The sequence below is a fragment of the Leptodactylus fuscus genome, chromosome 1, assembly GCF_031893055.1.
Source record: "Leptodactylus fuscus isolate aLepFus1 chromosome 1, aLepFus1.hap2, whole genome shotgun sequence".
In the NCBI taxonomy this organism is placed as follows: Eukaryota; Metazoa; Chordata; class Amphibia; order Anura; family Leptodactylidae; genus Leptodactylus; species Leptodactylus fuscus.
The window spans coordinates 253,634,451-253,657,332 of record NC_134265.1 but is presented as its reverse complement, the minus strand read 5'-3'; the positions used below and the strand labels follow the sequence as shown (position 1 = coordinate 253,657,332).

General features: G+C 42.6%; 1 protein-coding gene across 1 annotated transcript in view; it reads left to right on the top strand.

The window, feature by feature from the left end:
- LOC142217394 (NACHT, LRR and PYD domains-containing protein 3-like) overlaps nt 1–22,012 on the top strand; it is an 89,470-nt gene extending 67,458 nt beyond the window's left edge. Inside the window, exons 5-7 of the mRNA XM_075285624.1 lie at nt 1,521–1,604; nt 17,610–17,693; nt 20,015–22,012. Of these exons, the coding sequence (XP_075141725.1) occupies nt 1,521–1,604; nt 17,610–17,693; nt 20,015–20,372 (526 nt within the window). The 3' untranslated portion in view covers nt 20,373–22,012. The remainder of the gene's footprint in view (nt 1–1,520; nt 1,605–17,609; nt 17,694–20,014) is intronic.
- The last annotated feature ends 870 nt before the right edge of the window (nt 22,013–22,882 follow it).

Genomic DNA, 22,882 nt, shown 5'->3' with positions numbered 1-22,882 from the left:
GCCGCACGGACCCGCCGTAACCACGGACGCAGTGGCGTGGTGCGGCACTGAGGATCAGCGCTCAACAGACGCTGAAAGGGTAAGGAGGAGAGGGGAGGGAAGGAGGGGGAGGGGAGAAGGAGGATTCAGGGGGAAAAAACCAACACAGGCTAACTAGCACCCTCTTTCCTTAGGAAAGAGGGTGACTTTGAACAAAAACATCAAGCTCAACAGCTGAGCCCTGTAAGAGGACACAAGTCCTCACACCTGTCCTCTGTCCACACAGGACAGAAAAAAACACGCAGAGGGGAGGTTCTTGTGCCCTCTTATAGGGCCTGCCACGCATCTTATTGGCTAATTAAATATCCGCCTGTCCTACCAGCACACAGGGGCAGAAATACCCCACATTGTGCCGCTGTTGAGGACGATAGGGAAAGAGCACTATTTTGGTTTCCGGAGGACAGTTTGCTTTTAGGACATCATGCCACTTTTGAAGAGCCCTTGAATTGCCAGTAAAGTGGAATCTGCACTGTCACCCCATTTTGGAAACTACACCACTTATGGGATTTATCAAGTGGTGTAGCGACTATTTTAAACCCTTGAGTGTTGCATGAATTTTATTTCCAGAAATGAATGTGCAGCTGATAATAAAAAGTGAAAATTACAATTTTTCCAGAGATTCGCCATTTCAGGTGCCCAATATGTTGTGCCCAGCTTATGTCAGCAGAGACACGCACTCCAAAAACTGTTAAGTGTGTATCCCGGGCACAAAAGCTTTTGGAGTGTTTGTCTCTGATACAAGCTGAGCACAACATGTTATGCACAGAAATGACATATTCCTGAATTATGGATGTGGTAATACCAAATATGTATTGGTTTTATTAATTTTTAGGGTTCACTTTTATATAATTTGTTTTATAAAGGGGCATTTTGGGGCTTTATTTATTTATTAATTTTATTTAATATACTTTGATTTTATTTCTTCCAAATTTTCTAAATGTCCCACTAGCGGACCTGAACTAGCGATGCTCTGATTGCTGGTTTTGTACTTTACACGTGTATACATGCATAGGCATAGGCTGACTTCTGACATCCGGTGGCTGGATGAACCAGGAATGGAGGCTCCTGGCAGTCCAGGGTCATTGGTCAGACTCCGAGCTACAGAAAACCTCCAACTGCAGATAAATGAGTTGTCAGTTACAGCTAACACCACTCATGATGCCACCCGCTCAGATATTGATAGTATGTCCAGATAGTATATCTGTTTGCATTAAGGCCCAGGCAGCCAGGATGTACTATTACGCCCTTGGTCTTTAAGGGGTTAAAAGACATCAACTACGGATAATTTTTATTTTTATTCAAGGTTGATTCTCTTTTGCTTTGTTGATGTAGGACTATCAATGGACTAGTTAATAATCTATAATTTGTGTGTTTTTTACTATTTAATATCCAACCTCTATATAAGAGGATGTATTATTTCTTCAGACCAAATATTATTACATTAGTTACATGACTAACCATGACTTTTTTGCTTTTTGTAGACTTGGATGGACACAATTAGCAGATAAAGAAGTTTTAGAACTTTATAAATGTCTACCACACAACCGCTCCTTAACAGGATTATGGTAAGAGAACAAGACCTTTAACTGAGATTACTTTAAGGTTGGGGCCCCAAGTGTTAAAAAAAAATGCGAATCCCATCCAAACATTGAAGAAAAATACCCGCAGCAGAATTGCTGTGATTTCCAAAACTGTTGTGTTTTTGGAAATCACAGCATGTCATTTATAATGCTGGCGGTTTCCGTAAAAGTATAATTGAAGCAGAAAGTCTTCTTTGAAAAGTGCTGTGAGAAAAAACATATTTCTGCCACAGTTTTTACTACATCACTTTTTGGCTAGGTCCCCCTACGGGCCTTAACTAAAAAAAAAAAAAAAAAAATGTACTCCTATTTAACAAACTGATTGTTGCCTGCAGTATTTCTCAAATCGGATCCTGGCCCTCACTGAATATGTACACTCATTGACAAAGAGTGACAAACCCAAATAGAATATCGGATTGCAGCAAAACTCGACTTGCAGTTATGTAATATATATAAATAAAGATATAAAGATCATTACAGATGTGGTCCAATTACACACTGGGACTTGCCTTAAAAGGATGTAAAAGTTTTTCCCCTGCTTCCCTATAAAAAGGTTCTCAGAAGCTACTTTTGGGTGAAAGACTTGCCACTATTACACACTCAAAGACATTTTGTCCATTTGACAGACTTGGAGAGGGGGCATCATTGGATTGAGTAAAATATAGATGACCATTTTGACCATCTAGGCCATTGTGAGCTAACGCTCCCTCAGTTTTCTAGTCCGCCATCCAGACACAGATGGCACCTTCAACTCTCTGCACGACCATTTCCTTATCAGAAGGAAATTTGGTGTCACGGCGTCCACTTTGTTGTCATTGACAGCCAGCCACTGTCTCCTTTAAGATCGGACCACAATGAAGACTGCTGTGGTCCGATCTTAGACTCTGCCTCATCACAGACGAGTCTACGGCAGAACCAGTGTTGATTGGCCTAATGCTGTACACTGTATAGCATTCGGCCAATCAACATTGGTCAATGCATTCTTATGAGAAAAAGTCATCTCCCGTATAACCGTAAGCTGCCAGCTCACCCGACTAGCAAAGATGAACCTGCTGCAGAACCAGCATTGATTGGCCGAATGCTATACAATGTATGCAATCTTTACTGCGAATAGGAGTAGTATTCAATAGAGTACAAGTATTTCTAATACTGTTGTATTCGTTCGAATACCTACTCGATCGAATACTACTCACTCATCTCTAATCTCTAATATGATAAATGAAAAGCTAGTCAGAACTTTTAGTGTGTATCTGGCACAGGTGCCCCCACAAGTTTTTTTCCCATTTGAGATCAAGAACTGGATACATCACATAATAGACACCACAATGTCCATGAGGGGGTACTGGAGCTTTTGTCATGAGGGGGTACTTGACTTGAAAATGATGAAAAACACTTGACTAGAGTATGGATCCCAAACAAAACCTGCATTCATTGCTAAAATGATATGGTTTTAATCCATATCAGTCTAGGAGTGAGAGACTGCCCCGACTGCTAGTTTGAAGATCTGGGAAGTCAGTTACCCCTAGTAGTACTACGAGGAAGACTACCAGCTCAGCGATATGTGCATGACATGGCTATCAACAGGCATTTTTTTAGCAGGATATTGCTCGCCCACATCCAGTCAGGGTTCCCAGGAATATCTTCACCCAATAGCAGCACTTCCTTGGCCTGCCCAGTCACTAGATTCATTGCAAGCTTACAACTTACAATGCTTACATGCCAACCATGTCCTATCTTGCATTCAGACAAAGCCCAACAAGATACTAAAGCTTTCTTTGAATTCAAAAGTTTTCCCCAATAAACGTATCCCTTCAATGTAATTACTTAGGGGGCATTCACATTACCGTCGGTGTCCGACAGGTAGTGTCCGCTCAAAATCTGGCACGGACATTAGGAGCGGACACTAGCTGTGTCCGTGACACCTGTCATTTATTTAAATGGCGATCGGGTGCATTCTTTTGCACTCCGTGCCCTTCCTTCACTGTCCGCATGTAAAGATGTCCGACTTTTCAAGCGGACAGAAAAACCCTACATGTCAGGTTTTTCTGTCCGCTTGAAAAGTCGGACATCTTTACTTGCGGACAGTGAAGGACAAGCACGGAGTGCAAAAGAACGCACCCGATCGCCATTTAAATAAATGACAAGTGCCACAGACACAGCTAGTGTCCGCTCCTAATGTCCATGCCAGATTTTGAGCGGACACTAGAAGCGGACACTACCTGTCGGACACCGACGGTAGTGTGAACGCCCCCTTACATATATCATCACTATATTCACAGATAGAAAGTTTCATTCAATTCCAGCAACTCGTTCTTGGTGTGTTATTTTTTATTTTTTGTATATATGAATAAAACATCTCCTATCTCAAATAGAACATGAGCTTGTGTTTATAATGTGGTTTTGCATGTCAAACAGGCAGTTTCAGAATATTCTTCCTTCCCTTTCACACCTTGTGCGGACTCTATGCAGATCACTCATGCAGTACAATAGAGATATTGCTGTGGAACATATACATACATTATTGATGAAAGATACTTGCAACAATTTCCTTTAGAGAAATCCATTCTGTGGAGTGCTTCCTGAATAATAAGATTTATTAGCCTGCCTGTTTTATATGGAGACACTGCGATAAACTAGTCACTAGATTTTACTGAAAAGAGTTTCGAGAAGAGTTGCATTAATTGTATATACACGAATATTGTTTGAAGGATCTAGCAGAAAATAGTGCCTTTATTTACAATCTTGCACTACCGGCTGACGCCTCTGAATAGTGGTGTCACCGTCTACCTTTATCATTATGTTCCATTTACTGTACTGCTGCTGATACTGGCTGCTACTTCTTAACAGCTACCACCATTTATCCTACTCAACCAGATATGTCTTGCGGCCTTATCCATTATATCATGCCTTGCGCACTGCCACAGCTACCACCATTGCCATCACTTAGCCAAACATGTCCTGAACCCGATCCATCACTGCCACACATGTTGCCACAGCTTCCACCACTGCCACCACTCAGCCAGACATGTCCTGCGGCCTTATCCATCATATTATGTCATGCTGAACAGCCACACATTGCCACAGCTACCATCCATGCCACCATTCAGCCAAACATGTCCTGCAGCTAAGTCTATCCTATGATTCCATGCTGCACTGCCACTCATGTTGTCACAGGCACCACCACCAGCCAGGCATGTCCTACTGCCTGGTCCATCACATTCCACTTTAGCATACTGTTGGTGCCACAGTGTTAGCATAAAAAAAAGCTATTTTCATTTCAAATTTGCTCTTATAAAGGGATAACTTTTGGTGTTTTTATTTTGTAAAGTCAATTCTTCATCACTTTTCAATTGACTCACAGCCACGCATTTTCCTCCCAAATAACAAGTCTGTAGCACTTACAGGTCTTCACAACGTCTTATTTTTCTACTAAACCATTGCTTTTTTTTTTTTTTTTTTTTTTTTTTTTTAAAGTTTTTAAATGTTTTATTTAAAGAAAATAGGCATATACAAACAGGTAGTACAAAGATAAAGTACCATTCTAAGACAAACAGCGAGAGTCAAAAGGTACAAGGTATTATGCAATAGAATCTTAATATTGTACAATTCACAGTATAAGTAAAAGGTTACAATTGTTAATACGGATGAGAGTCTCATGGTCATACAGACAGAGAACCCCCAGCACTCAGGTATACGTCTTCATGAGTGTGTGGATCTTGACAAGGAAGGGGGGAGGAAGAAGGAGATATGTGCCTGTCATAAATGTGACTCTGGGAAGGAAGGAGAGGGGAAGGACGGCAGGCATGATGTCTGGGGGGGGGAGGGGGTTCAGATATAGTTTGGTCTAGACAGCTGGACTCCAGTAAGCAAGGGAGCCACAGCTTGTGGGATAAGGGAAGTTCAGAACTGATACGTGATTGAGTGGGGGAATGAGTTGCAGATGTAGAGGGGAAGTGACGTCAGATTTAGAAGGGGGGGGGGGTCGGCTTGAAGAGAAAATGAGAGGGGACTGGAGGGGAGAGATGGATAAGTAGTGGAGTGAGAGTAGAGGCCGTGAAGCAAAGTGGAGAAAAGGTGAGGGTAAGGGGGAAGATAAATCAGAGGAAAGGTATGGGAGTAGGAGTAGGGGGCGCGACCCGCTGGAAACCCAATTCTCTTCAATCAATGCACAGGGCCATGTCAAGGCCAGGTAGCGCAAGTGATAAGTTACAGGTTCAGGTTTCTCCAGGGAGACCACAGTTTCATAAACTTGTCGTGACGTCTATGCTGCCAACTAGTGAGTTCTTCGAATCTCATGATTTGGTTGACCTTTCCAATCCATTCAGTTTTCGTGGGCGGGGAGGGATCTAGCCATTTGCATGGGAGCAGCGAGTTGGCCGCTGATATGAGATAGGAAACGAGATTTTTCCTAGAGGGAGTATAGTCTGAGGAGGGCAAGGATAGTATCACCATTTCAGGGGAGAGTGTGAAGTTGGAAGACGTGCAGTTTCTAATAATATGTTGAACATCGTTCCAAAAGATTGCAATGACTGGGCATTGCCACCATATATGTAGCAGGGAGCCCACCGCAGTCTGACATCTCCAACACTGATCTGTATCTGAAAGTTTCATCCTATATAACCATTGTGGAGTATGATACCATCTAGTGAGCAACTTATAGTGGCCCTCTTGTAGGCGAACACAAGGCGAAAAGCCGTGGGAATGCGTGAGAACTTGGGTTCTCTGTTCATCTGTGAGCACAAGGTTGAGATCCATTTCCCAAGAGGTTAAGAAGGTTGGTGTGGATAGAACAGGTGGAGCGACGTATTTGGCCAGAACAAAGGAGGTTTTACGGATGAGTTTGTTCGTTGCAATTATCGCCCTTTCAAAAGGCGTGAAGTTCGTTCTAACTGAATGTAGATTAAACCATTTTTGGGTAACTCTTTGAAGGTGTAGACGATGCAGAAAGGAGAGAGGTTCTGTGCCCAAGAGAGTAACTATCTTTTGTTCGTCAAAATCGCCTGCATCTGTTAGAGCATCTGAAACGTAGTGATGACACAGTTTTTTCCAAAGATGCGTTGGACCGTCGCTATTTTCTCCTTGCCAGTACGGCAGAATCCCGAGGGGTGTCAGGGGGGATATGTCAGGCGCTAAAGAATCCTTAAGGGATTCCCAGGTTTCTGCTGCTCCATAAAGTAGTTGATCTACAGATTTGGATCTGTGTCCACGAGACATGTGTAGCCATAGTCTCGCCACGGCTTGCGGGCCGAACGTGTGCAAAGACATTGAGTAGATAACGGGATTTGCTGTGGGTACCGCCAACTCTATCCATCTTTTTAGTTGGACCGCTCTGTAGTATTCAAATATGTTTGGTAGGCCCATACCACCAGAAGAGTGCTTTTTCATGAGGAGTTTTATGGGGAGGCGCGGGCGTTTGGATTTCCATAGGAAACTCGTGAATGTTGCATTTAAGGAGCGAAAGAAAGGAGTCGGCAGCCTGATAGGGACCATGTGAAGCCGGTATAGAATGGTGGGTAATGCGTAAGTTCTGATCAGGCTGCGTCGGCCAAACCAGGAAAAAGGGAGGACTGAATAGTTATTTAGCGTGGCCTTTATAGACGATATGAGGGGGACAAAGTTTTCTTGATATAATTTAGAAGGGTCTGCCGTAAGTTTAATACCTAGATATTTAATTGCAGTGTTAGTCCAGTTGAGAGGAGAAAGCGTTTTCAGGCGAAGTAGCCTGTGGCAGGGGATGTTGATATTCAAGACTTCGGATTTGTCCAGGTTCGTTTTGTACCCAGAGATCTGGCTATATGTAGATAATAGATCTAGAATTTTTGGTAACTCTGTTTCTGGGTTTGTGAGCAAAAAGAGGACGTCGTCCGCAAATGCCGCAGAGTGAAGGGAAGTATTTCCTATTTTAAGGCCTCTTATGTCTGGATGTAGTCTTACAGCTTGTAGCAAGGGTTCTAAGGTGAGTATAAATAGGGAGGGCAAGAGCGGACAGCCCTGTCTAGTGCCGTTGCGGATATCAAAGCTAGGAGTGAGTGTACTGTTGACTTTTAATCGGGCATTCGGCTGGTCATACAGGGTAAATACCGCGGAAATGAATTGAGAAGGTAGGTTAAATTTTCGAAGGACCGAGCTCATGAATGCCCAATCTACCCTATCGAATGCTTTTTCTGCATCTAGTCCTAATAGGGCTAGTGCAGTACCGGTTTTTCTGGCGTAGGTGATGGCGTGAAGGAGTTTATGCGAATTATCCTTTCCCTCCCTTACCAACACAAATCCCGACTGTTCCGGATTTATGAGGTCTGGTATCAAATGTTTCAATCTTGAGGCTAAGATCTTAGCCCATATTTTAAGATCCATGTTAAGAAGGGAGATCGGGCGATAACTACCACATTCTGTTGGGTCTTTACCTTCTTTCGGTATAAGAGTAATGTGGGCCTCTTGGGCCTGTCTGGGAAGGAAGGCCCCCTGGAGGAGAGAGTTGCACATAAGAGCTAGATGAGGGACCAGTTCTGACTGGAAAACCTTATAGTATTGAAGTGGTAGCCCGTCGGGGCCTGGGCTTTTGCCTGCGGGAAAAGAGGAGATGGCATCTTTGATTTCTTGGTGGGAGATAGGGTCTGTGAGAGAAGATGCATCAGAGGGCGTCAGGGACGGTAGGGGGATCGATTCGAGGAACGCGGTTGTTAAGGCCTCTCTAGAGGTATCAGTGCTTTTTGTAATATAGCTGCCATGTAAAAAAAAAAAAAAAACATGGACAAGCACCTTTTCCATTAACAAAAGTGTAACTTTTTAGAGTGTTTCAAATTTTAAAATGCATAAAAGCGACTATTAGCACAGTGTATCATTAAACAGAGTTTGTAACCTCTGCTCATCATTTGTTTTTCCATAGACATACAGATGACATTGACTTTGACATAACTTTGGCTATGTTTGCCTTAGAGTGCCAGAAATTGGATAGATAAGTTTTTAGGAGCCCTGACAGTGTTATACACTTTGTCTTAAGCCATTTTAACATGTGGTTTATATCAAACTTGTTCGACCTGAAACTAATTTTGGACGCAAGTCATCTGAATTCAAAACAAAATGAATCTTGAGAGCTTTGCTCATCTCTAGATATGACCACAGAAAAAATGCGCTTCCTGTGTAGAACCAGTTAGGTTTACAACATGGCCCAAAAGACCCTTCTTTCCCAGGTGGTTTGGGGCTCACCTTATCGGGTTGTGTTCCACAACCACTTAATAGATATGTGAAGCTGGAAAGTGAAGGCTGCTCCGTCTGGTCTCTTCTTGGGGATCCTTCAGATTCCAAGTGGCACAATATTGTAAATAAATGTTTCCACTGCATCCAGTTGCAGGGAGGAATTATAGAGACCTAGGAGGCACTCTTCAATAGAAACCCCATATGCAGATATGGGATGACTGTTGACTAAAACATGATGCTCAAACTATCTGGTTTGGTAAAGTGGATTTTATTGGAACATTTTATGTTCAAATAGTACAAAGATATCGTGTTTCAAGGTATGAACTTCTGTTTCAAATCAACTGTGCTTTCATTGTGTAAGTAGCTCCTACAGATAGGTACAGCTGATTTGAAAAAGAGATTACTACCTCGAAACACGTTATCATTGTACTATTTTTTAATTTGTCATTGAACATAAGATGTTCCAGTAAAATCCACTTGGCCTAACCGGATGGTTTGAGCATTATCTTTCAGTCAACAACCATCCTATATCCACATAGGGGTTTCTATTGAAGAGTGCCACCTCAGCCTTTGGAAGTCTTGATATGGATCCAAGAGCCATGATCTCAAAATCAAGTCTGTCTGGGATGAAATGAAGAGACAGAAGGATTTAAACAAGTCTAAATCTGCAGAAGATCTGTTATTAGTTCTCAAAGATGTTTAGAACAATCTCCCTGTAGAGTACCTAGAAGAATTGATATGTTTTGAAGCCAAAAGGTGCTCATACTCTTTTGTTCAATAAACTAAATTATTAACACTTTCATTTTTTGAAAGCATTCTTACTTTACGGCATTTCCCCACACTAAAACTTTTGCACATCACTGTAGGTCTTTAAATTCTTTATAAGAATACATTTTTAATATCAGAAACCTAATGTAGACTTTTCTGTACAATAGAGTAGTGGTAGGTAGGCCTTTATTTAGCACCCCTATATTAAACAAGTAAGGGCTCGTTCACATCTGCAACCGATCTCCGTCTGTCGGGTTTCCGTCTTCTGCAGACAGCAGACGGAAACTGGACAGACAGTGTCTGGTGGTGAGCACCAGTGAGCGTTTTGTGCTCTCCATGGCGAAAGGTTTTTTTTTTTTTTTTAACTGGACGCAAAGTCCTGCAGGTCCGACTTTGTGTCCAGTTAAAAAAAAAAAAATGGTTTCGCCGCGGAGAGCACAAAACGCTCACTGGTGCTCACGGCCAGACACTTTCCAAACCCATTAAAATGAATGGGTTTGAAAAATGCCTGCAGGTTTCCGTCTCCTGCCCAGTTTCGGGCAAGAAACGGAAACCTACATAACGGAGGTCGGGGCGCAGATGTGAACCCGTCCTAAGAATTCCTGTATTTTTTCACAAGGTGGTCAATCTACCAATAGCTGCCTTGGATTGGTTCAGAATAATGTATGTTATTGTCTTTCAGAAATGGCTGGACAGCTGTGAATTTTTTATCACCTCATAAATTATTACCTGTAAGAGGAAATGTAGAATATTCATGAAGGTAAAGATCAATTGGTCCATTTAGTGAGCCCAAGCCGCAGACTTTGTTTTTGTTTTAGTACAGAGCAGTATTTATCTCAGACATACCCAGTTTGTCATTACTGTCTTCTTCCTGATTCTATTTGCTCAGAGTAATGTGTAATAGTAAAAGTTTCATCCTTGTTCTTTTAATAAGGACTTTCCTTATAATATCAATATTTTATTGTATATCATTTCAGACCTGTAGGTAGGCTTTCCATCTCCCGGGTAAAAGTTAATTTTACTGTCCTTACTCTTTCTCTAAAGACAAAGTGGCTAGTTGGTGCCCCCTGACTTCCAGCACCCAGGGTACCTGCCTTGCTTGCCCCTGATCATTGTATATATATTGGTAATGATGTCCATCTGCAGATGTGGGTACATACAGCTACCACATTACCTTCATTCTTCTTCCTCTGTTTCTGTAGGCACTTTTCTTTCCAACCCTACCAATTGAATGTCCTAGCCCTCCACTGTTAACTGTGTGTTAAATGTTCAATGAGAGTCTGATATCATGAGAACTCACTGTCCTCTGTTTAGGGCTCGTTCACATCTGCGCACGGTCTCCGTTTATACAGGTTTCTGTTTCCTGCCCCAAAACTGAGCAGGAAACTGAAACCTGCAGGCCGTGAGTGCTGGTGAGCGTTTTATGCTCTCCGTGGCGAAACGTTTTTTTGTTTTTTTTTAACCAAACACAAAGTCAGACATGCAGGGCTTAGTGTTTGATTTAAACAAACTGGTTTCGCCACGGAGAGCATAAAACGCTCACCGGCGCTCACAGCTGGACCCGGTCTGACAGGTTTCCATCTTCTGCCGGCAGAAGACGGAAACCTGAGTATGGAGACCGAATGCTGGTGTGAACCCAGCGTCACCAGGAGAAGTGCAGTAGTGATGGGATTTTCATCTCTTTTTAAAGAGTTAGACATATGGCTCAGCTCACTAAAAGAGCTGGCTACCAAATGGCTCTCTATTGGTGCAGTATCACTCATTTTCTGATGGGTTATTGCAGATTTGACAGAAAACGCATGTTGAGTGATCACAGGGTTGGAGAAACATCACTAGTACCTGAGGAGTTACCATAAGGTTGAAAGAAAATTGCTGTTGTCTGAGGAAGCATTGCAGATTTTGAAGGACATTGTTTATTTATTTTATTTATTTATATAGCACCATTAATTCCATGGTGCTTTACATTTGGGGGTTACTTACAATTTGGGGGTTACATACAATACACAGAATATACAGGTAGATATAATGCTAACAATGACCGACTGGCACAGTGGGGTAGAGGGCCCTGCCCGCGAGGGCTTACAATCTATGAGGGAAGGGGGGTAGAGACAGAAGGAGAGGGGGAGACTGTACAGATGGCAGTGCGGTGATAGTGTTATTGGAGGTTGTAGGCCTTCCTGAATAGGTGAGTCTTCAGGGCCTTCTTGAAGCCTGTGATTGTGGGGGTCAGTCTTATGTGTCGTGGTAAGGAGTTCCAGAGTATGGGGGATGCACGAGAGAAGTCTTGGAGACGGTTGTGTGAGGAGTGGATGAGAGCAGAGCGGAGTAGGAGGTCATTGGAGGATGTGAGGTTACGTGTGGGCAGGTAGCGGGAGATTAGTTCAGAGATATATGGAGGGGACAGGTTGTGGATGGCTTTGTATGTTAGCGTTAGTAGCTTGAACTCAATTCGCTGGGCTATAGGTAGCCAGTGGAGGGACTGGCAGAGGGGAGCAGCCGATGAAGATCGGGGGGTGAGGTGGATTAAGCGAGCAGCGCAGTTTAAGGTGGACTGGAGGGGGGCGAGGGTGTTAGCTGGGAGTCCATGGAGAAGGGTGTTGCAGTAGTCTAGGCGGGAGATTATGAGGGCCTGGACGAGCATCTTGGTAGTTTCCTGGGTGAGGAAGGGGCGAATTCGGTGGATGTTCTTGAGTTGGAGGCGGCAGGAGGTGTTGAGGGCTTGAATATGTGGCTTGAAGGATAGGTCAGAGTCCAGGGTTACCCCAAGGCATCGGGCATGTGGGACAGGGGTAATTGTGGTTCCATTAACTTTGATAGATGGGTCAGGTGGAGGGGCCATACAGGATGGGCTGAAGATGATAAACTCTGTTTTCTCCATGTTGAGTTTGAGAAAGCGGGAGGAGAGTAAGGAGGCTACGGGCGCTAAACAATCTGGAACTCTGGCCAGCAGGGAGGTAATGTCTGGTCCAGAGATGTAGATTTGGGTGTCATCGGCATAGCAGTGGTACTGAAAGCCATGAGATTCTATGAGTTGGCCCAGGCCAAGGGTGTAGATGGAGAACAGGAGGGGTCCTAGGACGTAGCCCTGGGGGCCACCTACAGAGAGAGGGCGAGGTGAGGAGGTGGTGTGCGAGTGGGAGACGCTGAATGTGAGGTATGAGGAGATCCAGGAATGGGCCAGGTCTGAGATACCAAGGGATGAGAGAATTTCTAGCAGGAGGGAGTGGTCAACTGTGTCAAAGGCAGAGGAAAGGTCGAGGAGGAGGAGGACAGAGTAATGGCGCTTGGCTTTGGCGGTTAACAGGTCATTGGTGACTTTTGTTAGAGCAGTTTTAGTGGAGTGCCGGGGTCTGAAGCCTGACTGAAGTCTGTCAAAGAGCAGGTTGGATGAGAGATAGGAGGAGACATTGCTTATGTCTGATTGCTTTGAAGGAAGGGCTTATTGGAATGTAATCAGGTGTAGACAAAGTTTTATTCTTTTCATGGCATTATGACCATGCAGGATAAGCTACAGGTTCTCCCTGTTGTACAAATAACCATCCTTTTCATTCTGCCAATGAGCTTACACATATCTCTGTTATCTGAACATCCCACTCCTGTCCCAAGACTTTTCTCAAGCTGCATCAGTGCTCTGGAACGCTTTACCCCAGATAATCCAACTAATACACAACTACAGCAACTTCAAAACTACTCTAAATTTACATATCTGTAGGCATGCTTATCACATGACCTGATCACATTGTTCCAAACACTACACTAACACTCCATGCATTTAGTATTTGTATATTCACAGATACCGGCTGGTAACAGGCTCATACAACTTCAGTTATGTGACATAATTTATTAAAACATGGCTGGGCCATTGTACCGAACAAGCCCTCTTATCTTTTGTATCATTCTATTTCCTCATAGACTGTAAGTTCTCTTGAGCAGGACCTTCACTCATTCTTTGATGTGTTAATTTATTTGTCACATTGTAATGTCAAATACTGTCTGTTCATGTACACTCTGATTTGTAAAGTACTGTGTGGCTATATAAATAAAGGTATTATTACTAGATGATCTCAACTACAAAAGTAGGCCAATGACCAGGAGTAACCCAGAATACATGGTCTAAACCAGCCAATGACAGTGTACAGCTATCATGGACTGGTTTACTGTGGATATTTATTTATCTAGTACGTTCCTAAATTACCATTTATATAACTGACTACCATTTTGAATGATTTATCAAAAACATCAGAATAATTTTACTTATCTAATCACAATATTTACATAATGGTTAGCATTACAGGGCTATGCCGGTTATTCATTGGATAAGCGATAATTGTGAGATTGGTGGGGGTCAGACAGCGACTTTCACTGATCATGTCCCCCACATTTATAGAATGGTGATCCATTTAAACTGGTGGATTTGAGATACATGTTCTCTTGTTGATTGGTCAAATGCCTGTTAGTCTAGCAGTTATCCCCTACTATTGTTAATACAGGAATACCCATTTAATGAATAAGGTGTCCAGACAAGAGCATGTAGCTACTAAAATATATATTCAAGATGATGAGACCACTTTGAAAGTGCTGAAAATGACTAGTTTGACACTACTGTGAATATTCAGCACTGCCTCATAGAACAGAAGTATTATACTGGCTGAATTGATATTTTGCTTCTTACATCTATATTCAGGAAGCAGAAGTGATGTGCTGGTAAGGAAGAAAGTCAGAATATACAATAGGACAATGACTGCGTTTCTGACAGTCAAGTAAAATATATCTTTCAAATGATACCACACACGTAAATGAATGTTCACTCACATGGCAGAAAGTATAATTGGGTTGTGCCCATGGCAGCGTTTTTGCCAAGCTTCTGAAAATTCTTAATTGAGAATATGCAAATTGTTACTGGGAGCTTTTCATTTAGCTGAAAATGTAGGTTCATTTTCACATTGTGAGGCTTGCCAGAGACAATTCATACAACTAAACTATCATTGCCTGACATTGGACAATTTTATCTAAGTACAAAGTCACTCTGATTCTATTAATCCAGATCAATAATATTACTATTATACAGGGGCACAGTCACTTAGTCATCTTGAAGTAAAACGTATCAAAATCTGGAACAAAATCTAATTTTTGGCTAATGCCCCACATTGTGGAAACACAGCTTTTTTGTTGCAAATTTTGCTGAGGATTTTTAAGACAAAGCCAGTAGTGGATTGAGCAGAAGATAGAAGTATAAGAGCCTTCTATATATTTCCCATTCCTTTTGTAGCCACTCTTGGAACAGACAGTATAAAGTTAACTAGATTTGTTATCCAGCATCAGCCACTGTTATAAATCTGCTACATTTTCAGACTGAATGTCTAAGGCCGCTTGCTTACAAATGAAATGATGTGTTTGTCCCATAGGTTTTTTGTATTTTCATTTATCATACATGAAACAGATCAACAGATTCTGGTATGAAAGCATGGTGAACATTTACATATACAAAAGACTATTACATGTATGGTAGAGAGTAATTGGAAAATAAGTGTCATGCTTTGTATACTATAAAGCTACTTAGACTTAGTTCACACACAAATACGCGTGTGCATATTCCGTCGCAGCTGCTGCGACAGGATGCCGGTGCAGTGCACGGGATCCCATCGCGGCTTTCTGCTCCGGATTAGGCTCGAATGAATAGCCCTAGTCTGAAGGGTGCTGTCGGGAGACGGACACCGCGGCTGAATCCGCCTGAAGAAAGGGCAGCTCGTTTCTATGTAGAACGCTAGCAGTCTACATAGACCACGATTGTGATGGGACGGATTATGATGTGGATTCCGCGCCAAAATCTGCTTCTTTTACCCCTGTGAATGGGGCCTTACTGTGTGCATGTCTTAGCTGTATATATAGTGAGGCAGTATAGGTGCTTCTTCCTGTTTTTGTTGAGCGATCTTATAATTTTTCAATATTCAAAAATGAGTATTCAGTATATAAATGTAATATGATATGGCAAAAACATTAAAAATCCACAAAAATAAAGCAAATTTGCAAACAAACATCTTGATTAAAAATGTTATAAGTTTGTGTCTACAGTGCTGTTGTTCAGACCTACAATACGTGTTTCCAGGAACCTGGAGAAAAACCTTAAAGTAAGAAAAAAATCTTAACGGAACTTCCAAAAAACCCAAACAGAACAATAGTAAAGATAGGTGAATCGGTTTGCAACAAATCGACTAGACCTGAATATTCAAAATTCATTGTTAACAATTTAAAATTCTTCTCGGATGAACTGATATGGCTGCCACTGGTGAATTATTATAATAGCTAGAGACCCAGGGGAGGAAAAACAGAGAAATTATACTCACCTTTCTTTACTTCTTCTGGGACTCCTTGCGGTGTCCGGTGCTCTGTGTCTTCCTCCTTCTGGTATCTGATGCTCATCTCTGATGTAATGTGCCCGGGTCACGCTTTGAGGCCCTATTACAAGCCTCAGCAGTGAAGCCTCTGAGGTTTGCACATCTTTGGTCAATATGCTCTGCACCACATTTTGTATATACTTCAGTCTGCTTGCCCAACATGGTGGTATGGCTTTGTAGGAAAAGGAAGTGACAAAGTGTGCTAAAATTGCCCCAACATTGACCCAACATAGAGTAGTCTAAAGATTTGCCAGGTTTTTTTTTATCCAGCATCAACCACTGTGACAGCTCTGACCAGGGCCGGCTCCAGGTTATGGGCCCTTGGGCGACAGAGCCTCAGTGGGCCCCCTTGTAAAGAAGGCGGGGGAGTTGAGACACTGTGCGTCGCAGATGAAGCGAGTGACGTCACGCAGGAGTGTGGCGTCACCAACGCCATACCTCCCAACTTTTAAAGAGTAGAAAGAGGGGAAAATGTGTGGTGGCATTTATCATGTGCTCCCACACAGTATAATCCTCCTACAGTCACCCGTAAATTATATGCCCCCCTCCATCTCTCCCCCAGTTTCATATACACCTTTCCTCTGCTCCCAGTTTCATATCCCCCCCTCCATCTCTGTCCCCAGTGTCATGCCATTCTCCCCCTTCATCTGCTCACAGTTTCATGTCCCCCATCTCTGCCCCAGTGTCATGCTGTTCCACCCCCCATCTGCCCCAGTGTCATGCCGTTCCCCCCTCCCCTTCATTTGTCCCCCAGTTTCATTGGGCCCCCTCCACCTCTGTTCCCAGTTTCATGCCTTTCTCCCCCCCTTCATCTGCCCAGTTTCATGTCCCCCCTTCTCTGCCCCAGTGTCATGCCGTCCCCCCCCCCACATCTGCCCCAGTGTCATGCCGTTCTCTCCCCACCCCCTTCATCTTCCCCAGTGTCATGCCATTATCCCCCTCTCCTTCATTTGCCCCCCAGTTTCATGGGCCCCCTTCATTATGTTCCACCTTAATATTTAATACAAAACAAACACACTCACCTTCCATCGCTCTCCCGCCGCTCCTCTCTCCGTTCTCACTCCATTCACATAGTTGTAGGCGCGATGACGTCATCACATCGCGCCTACACACGCAAGCCAGGCTGCAGCGTTAAAGCAGGAGCTGAGCTCACAGCTCCCACTTTACTTGCCCATGTATTCAGCTCATCGGCGTCCGTCGGACGCAGATGAGTTGAAATCGGGACAGGCAAGTGCTGGGGCGGGCAAGTGCCGGGGGGCCCCCAGAGGCTCTGAGGGCCCCGGCACTTGCCCGACTATGCCGTGCGCTGATGCCGGCCCTGGCTCTGACATATAAGTCTAATTTTGTTCTATCTAAAACTTAGGCACGGTTAGTGAATATGCCCCACTGTGTGGAGTCTGATCTTTCAGTCATGTGTTACTACTACTGCTCACTTTGCGTCAACCTACAGAAAGTAAAATGAAGCAGATGGAAAGAAGTAACACATACATCATGGCTTTAGGAAAAGTCATAAGATAAATTGCTTCATCTATATGTGTAATGTCTCCATAGCCATTAAATTATATTAGCATAGTTTGAAAACTGGTTTAATGTGCTAACTACGTGTAAAAACTATCATTCATTTTCTCAGGCTTGAAGGAAACAACATCAGTTACACAGCCATTGAAAAGTTCTCCGACATATCGTCATTTAATTCAACTTTAAATCATGTGGTGTAAGTATAATGTCCTTCTAAACCTCTATGGTTATTACGAATATTATCCTTAGCAACAATATAATATATTATAATATCATACATCACAAATATTATATTATTATAAATGGTGTAACAATCTGTTGGGGTTCAGGGTTTTGATGGAATAAATAGTTGTGAAAAGTGCACTTTCCCTGCCATCAAAAATATCATAAAATGCAATACAACCCTGTAACACAAGCATGACCTTAGGTTGAAAAATGTTTAACCCTTAAAACTAGTTTATAAGGTCTGTCAAAGGGAGCAGGAAAGATGGATTTGTTTCTTTCACTTACACTACTTTATTAAAATTGGCATGTGGCTGGGATGGGTGAAGAGGAGAGGAGCCTTCACTACCCATGACCAGTGCCGCACCTCCCATGAGGCGACCTGAAGCGATCGCTTCAGGCGGCGCTATGCCAGGGCCCGGGGAGGGTGGCATTTTTGCTGACCTAAGCCAGTCCAGGACAAGCTGCTCCTCACGCTCAGGCAGAGAGCAGGTCCTCTCCCTGCCTGCTTTCTGCATGCTAAAGACACTCGCTCCACTCGGCCCCGCCCCCTCCATGTGGCCCCGCCCCTTCCATTTGTCCCCGTCCCCGCCCCCTCCTGGGGGGGGGGCTTTCTGGCGTCCGCCTCAGGCGGCAGAAACCCATGGTTCACCCCTGCCCATGACACTTAAGATTACTTATACCAGCAACACTTTAAGGGTAAGTTTACAAGGGTTTTTTTGGTCCGGAACCTGAGACGGCCTCCGGGTAAAACTCCGGATTAGGCCCAATGAATGGGCCTAGTCAGGAGTGTCTTCAGGCCGAATTGCGAGGCGTACCGGCCTGAAGAATGAGAATCTCGTTTTTTTTTCTGGGAGCCAGAACAAACGGCTCCCGGAAAAAGACCTGAGTGGCTCCCGTTGATTTCAATGGGAGCCGTCTATTTGGTCAGGATTTTGAAGCGGATACGACCTCAAATCCTTACCAAAAAACCCGGTGTGAACTTACCCCATTCTACTCTAGCTCAGCCAGAGCTGACTCAAGTATTTTCCAAGGGATTACCCAAGGCCTGTTACCAGAACCCAGAATGTCAACCTAGCTCCCTAGAAAGGTTAGAGTCAATCAATATGATCCCTTGTCAATTGGTGCTTCTGTGCCCAAGATATCATACTTAAAGAGGACCTTTCACCGATTTGGGCTCAGGCAGTTCTATATACTGCTGGAAAGCTGAATTCAGCGCACTGTCGGCTTTCCCAATCTGTGCCCCGGGTAAAGAGCTATTGGTCCCGGTACCGTAGCTCTTTAAAGTCAGAAGGGCATTCCTGACAGTCAGTCAGGTACGTCCTTCTTCACAGCGGCGCCTATCGTGCTGTACAATGTGAGAGGGGAGGAACGCCCCCTCCCTCTGTTCACAATACTTGTCCATAGACGATTCTCTATTATCAGGAGGGGAGGGGGGCGTTCCTCCCCGCTCACAATGTACAGCGCGATAGGCCCTGTTTTGAAGAAGGACGTACCTGACTGTCAGGAACGCCCTTCTGACTGTAAAGAGCTACGGTACCGAGACCAATAGCTCTTTACCTGGGGCACAGATTGGGAAAGCCGACAGTGCGCTGAATTCAGCGCACTCTCGGCTTTCCAGCAGTATATAAAACCGCCTTTGCCCAAATCGGTGGAAGGTCCTCTTTAAATGAACCATTAGGCATTATCTTTGATCCCAAGACGTAAGCAGCAATGCCCTTGCTGCTCCAATGAGTTCATTTGTACATTGACAAAAAACAGTAATATCTTGGCACTGGAGACAATGAAGACACCATTTCATTCCTTCTCTATCTGTGAGGATAGGTTGACATGTTGGGTTCGGCTGACAGGCTCCATTTAATAATCATGTTGTATCTGATGTCAAAGGGCTACAGATGAAAACTGGCATATAAAATGCAGGTCTTGATGAATGTGCCCCATAATTTGCTGAAGGCAAAACAACTCATAAGAGGTAAAAGCCAATATGCTATCTCATAGCGAAAAATTCAATCCCGACTCCAAATATGCAACTAGAGTAAATGCCTAAACAACCATCTCCAGAACCGTAATTCTGAATATTATTTCAGGTTAAAAATGCATCAAGGCCACTTTCTATTGTATACAGCAAATCAACCATTAGAAGATCTGGTGCTAGAGAGTTTAATAGTCTCCTTTCTTCTCCGTCAAGTCTAATCTGGTTTGCATATCCATAAGTTAAATCATCCTTTGTGTGCTTACTCATTGCAGCTGTATTATAGTTACTTGTAATCATTATTAATAGATTTTTAATTGCAGCTTGCTGGGAAATAACCTAAATCATGAAGACATTACAGATCTGAAAGCAAAACAAGACAAAAACATCATTGTTGCACACATTGATGAAAATTATGGCAAAGATTTCTGGCAAGGCTGGTGGGATTGGATATTTCAACGATGCAAAATCTGCAATGATGAGAAGATCGTCTCTTTCTTAACAAAGGTGTACAGAGGACTAGGCCTATGTAATGGAAAGAATACGGAATGGATGAAGGACTGGTATATGGAGATAAATTATTTTCTACAGGAACGAATACATCAGTGCTCTATTAAAAACATAGCTAAAAAGATGGAGGACCTCAGGCAGATGTTTCAGCAACAGTCAGAAAATCACTGAAGTGACCTAATTCTCATGATCATATATATACTGTATATAAGATAGCCAAGACGATTGTCTATAAAATGATGTACAAAGCTGTAGTGGATGGTGTGATATGGAGGCTGAAAGATAAAAAATGTTGCACGTCATTGGATACAATATGTGTATATGCCTGTACTATGTAGGATATATATTTGCTAATTTATCTCTTGTTTTACTCATTTTATAGGATAAACATCCCCAATATTTAATATATAATAAGGTTTATTGAAGTCTATTGGGTGAACACTAAGGTTACATTAAACTTTCTTCTATTATGTTACAACATATAAGATGTTTCATGTAATGTATGAAGTACAAGTCTTATGATATTCCATGAGACATGCGGCTGACCATCCTACTATTATGTTCATGCATGATATTCAAATCAGATGGAAGCTCTTAAGAAGCAATAGTATAAAACTTAACGTATTTAGCTGAAGTCTATTAAAAGCACGTTCCCGTTCTGTGCCCTCGGTGAAGAACTATCGGTGCCAGTACCGTAGCTCTTCACTGTCAGAAGGGCGTTTCTGACAGTCAGTCAGAAACGCCCTTCCTCACAGTAGCGCCTATTGCGCTGTACTGTGAGAAATGTGTGGAACGCCTGTCTGACAGAAACGCCATTCTAACAGTGAAGAGCTACGATACTGGCACCGATAGCTCTTCCCCGGGGGCACAGAACATGAAAGCCAATAGTATGCTGAATTCAGCACACTGTCGGCTTTCTAGCGGTGTATTAAATCGCATGTGCCCCAGGAGGTGAAAGGTCCTCTTTTAAAGAAGCAAAAAAAGCTGTTGCAAAGAAAGCTTGTACATTGTTTGATGTAGTATGCAATTTTATTATCTATGTTCTGTATCAAATCCTTTTGGTTATCTAGATCTTTGCTAATATTCAATAAGAAATGTCTTTAGTCACATCCAGAAGAAATCTGGCCTGGTCCTGCACCAGTAGTACGTGGCTGGTATCTGTGAACTGGAAACTGGCAACCACCATTGTATTGATCAGTGGGGGTCATGGTATTAAAAGTTTTAGTAGCGGGCTTCACAATGATCATTTAGCACCTATGTAGACAATAGATGATAATATGTTTAATAAGAAAAACCACTTTGGTGAAAGAACTCAGAGAATTCTAGACTCTGAATGCATAGTAGAGTTGTGACCCCCAGTATGAATAAAGCATGAAATTATGTGAAATTATGTTCATATTTAGACATTCAGTTTACGCAATATAAACAACCAGGACTATTCACAATTAAAGGCATTGCCTCATTTCAAACTTTAATGGCATGTCCACATAATATGCCATATATGTCTGATAGATATGGGTTCCACCACCAGTTACAGTTTTTGTAGAAGCGGGTTCCCCCAGCATCCATCCCAAGGCCACCGTAAATAGTAAATGGTTAGATGACCATACATGCACTCACTATGGGAGTCCTGAAAACTGTAAAACAAACTGTTGTAGATGGACAAATTAAGTCTATTATATATATATATATACAGAGAACTCCTCTGAACATGTTATAGTGATATGGTGTCTATTTAGGAATGTTTTGTTTTACACATGCTTTGTCACTAAGTTCTACACTCTGTATAATGGGCCAAGCAAATGAACAGATGGCACAATAAAATATTTATTATTCTATGATTTGTTCTTTAAAGATTTTGCAGAATGTACAATGCAATTTTGGGGAAATGTATTATTGCATTTGTGTTTCAGAAGCAGTGCTCGGCTACATTTAGATCCTTTAATGAGACTCATTTATCAAAGCGGTATACTTTATTGCAAATGAACCTTACATAACAAATGTAATTTCAAAGACTAAAAAACCTTTGGGGCTACTTTGTTTGAAAGAGCTAGAATGATAGAAGTGCCTGTACTTCTAAAGAGGTGTGTTATTTTAAGCTGTGATACATTGAAATGTTTGGAGTAGCCAGGTTCTGTGATAATAGGGAAGGAAAAAAGACATGAATATCTTCTAAAAACAAGCAGGCAAAATAAAATATATTATACCAGACTGTGCCTTAAAGGGGATGTCTGAAATGTAGCAAAGTATCCTAGCTGTGTTAAGTTGTATAAAAAAAACAAAAAACGTAAAACCCTTAAATCCCCTGTCACTCCAACACACTGTTTCCATGGCTGTACAGCAGTGATGATGTCATTCACATGACAATTACAGAGTCACTGACCTCAGTGCTTGTCCTCAAATCATTGATTGTGGTCACATGGATGATATATGTACTGTATGTGATGTCAACTTTACAGGAAAGGCAGTGAGGACAATCTAGTGGCTGAGAATTATTTTTTAACATGTTATATATAATATTTTTTGCTTTTAGGTGACTTTCTTAAAATCCTGGAAACCCCTTTTAAGGGATTATGCCACTATAGACAATTATACCCTATCCACAGGACAGGACTAAGGTAGAGACTAGAGATGAGCGAACAGTAAAATGTTCGAGATTCGATATTCGTTTCGAGTAGCTC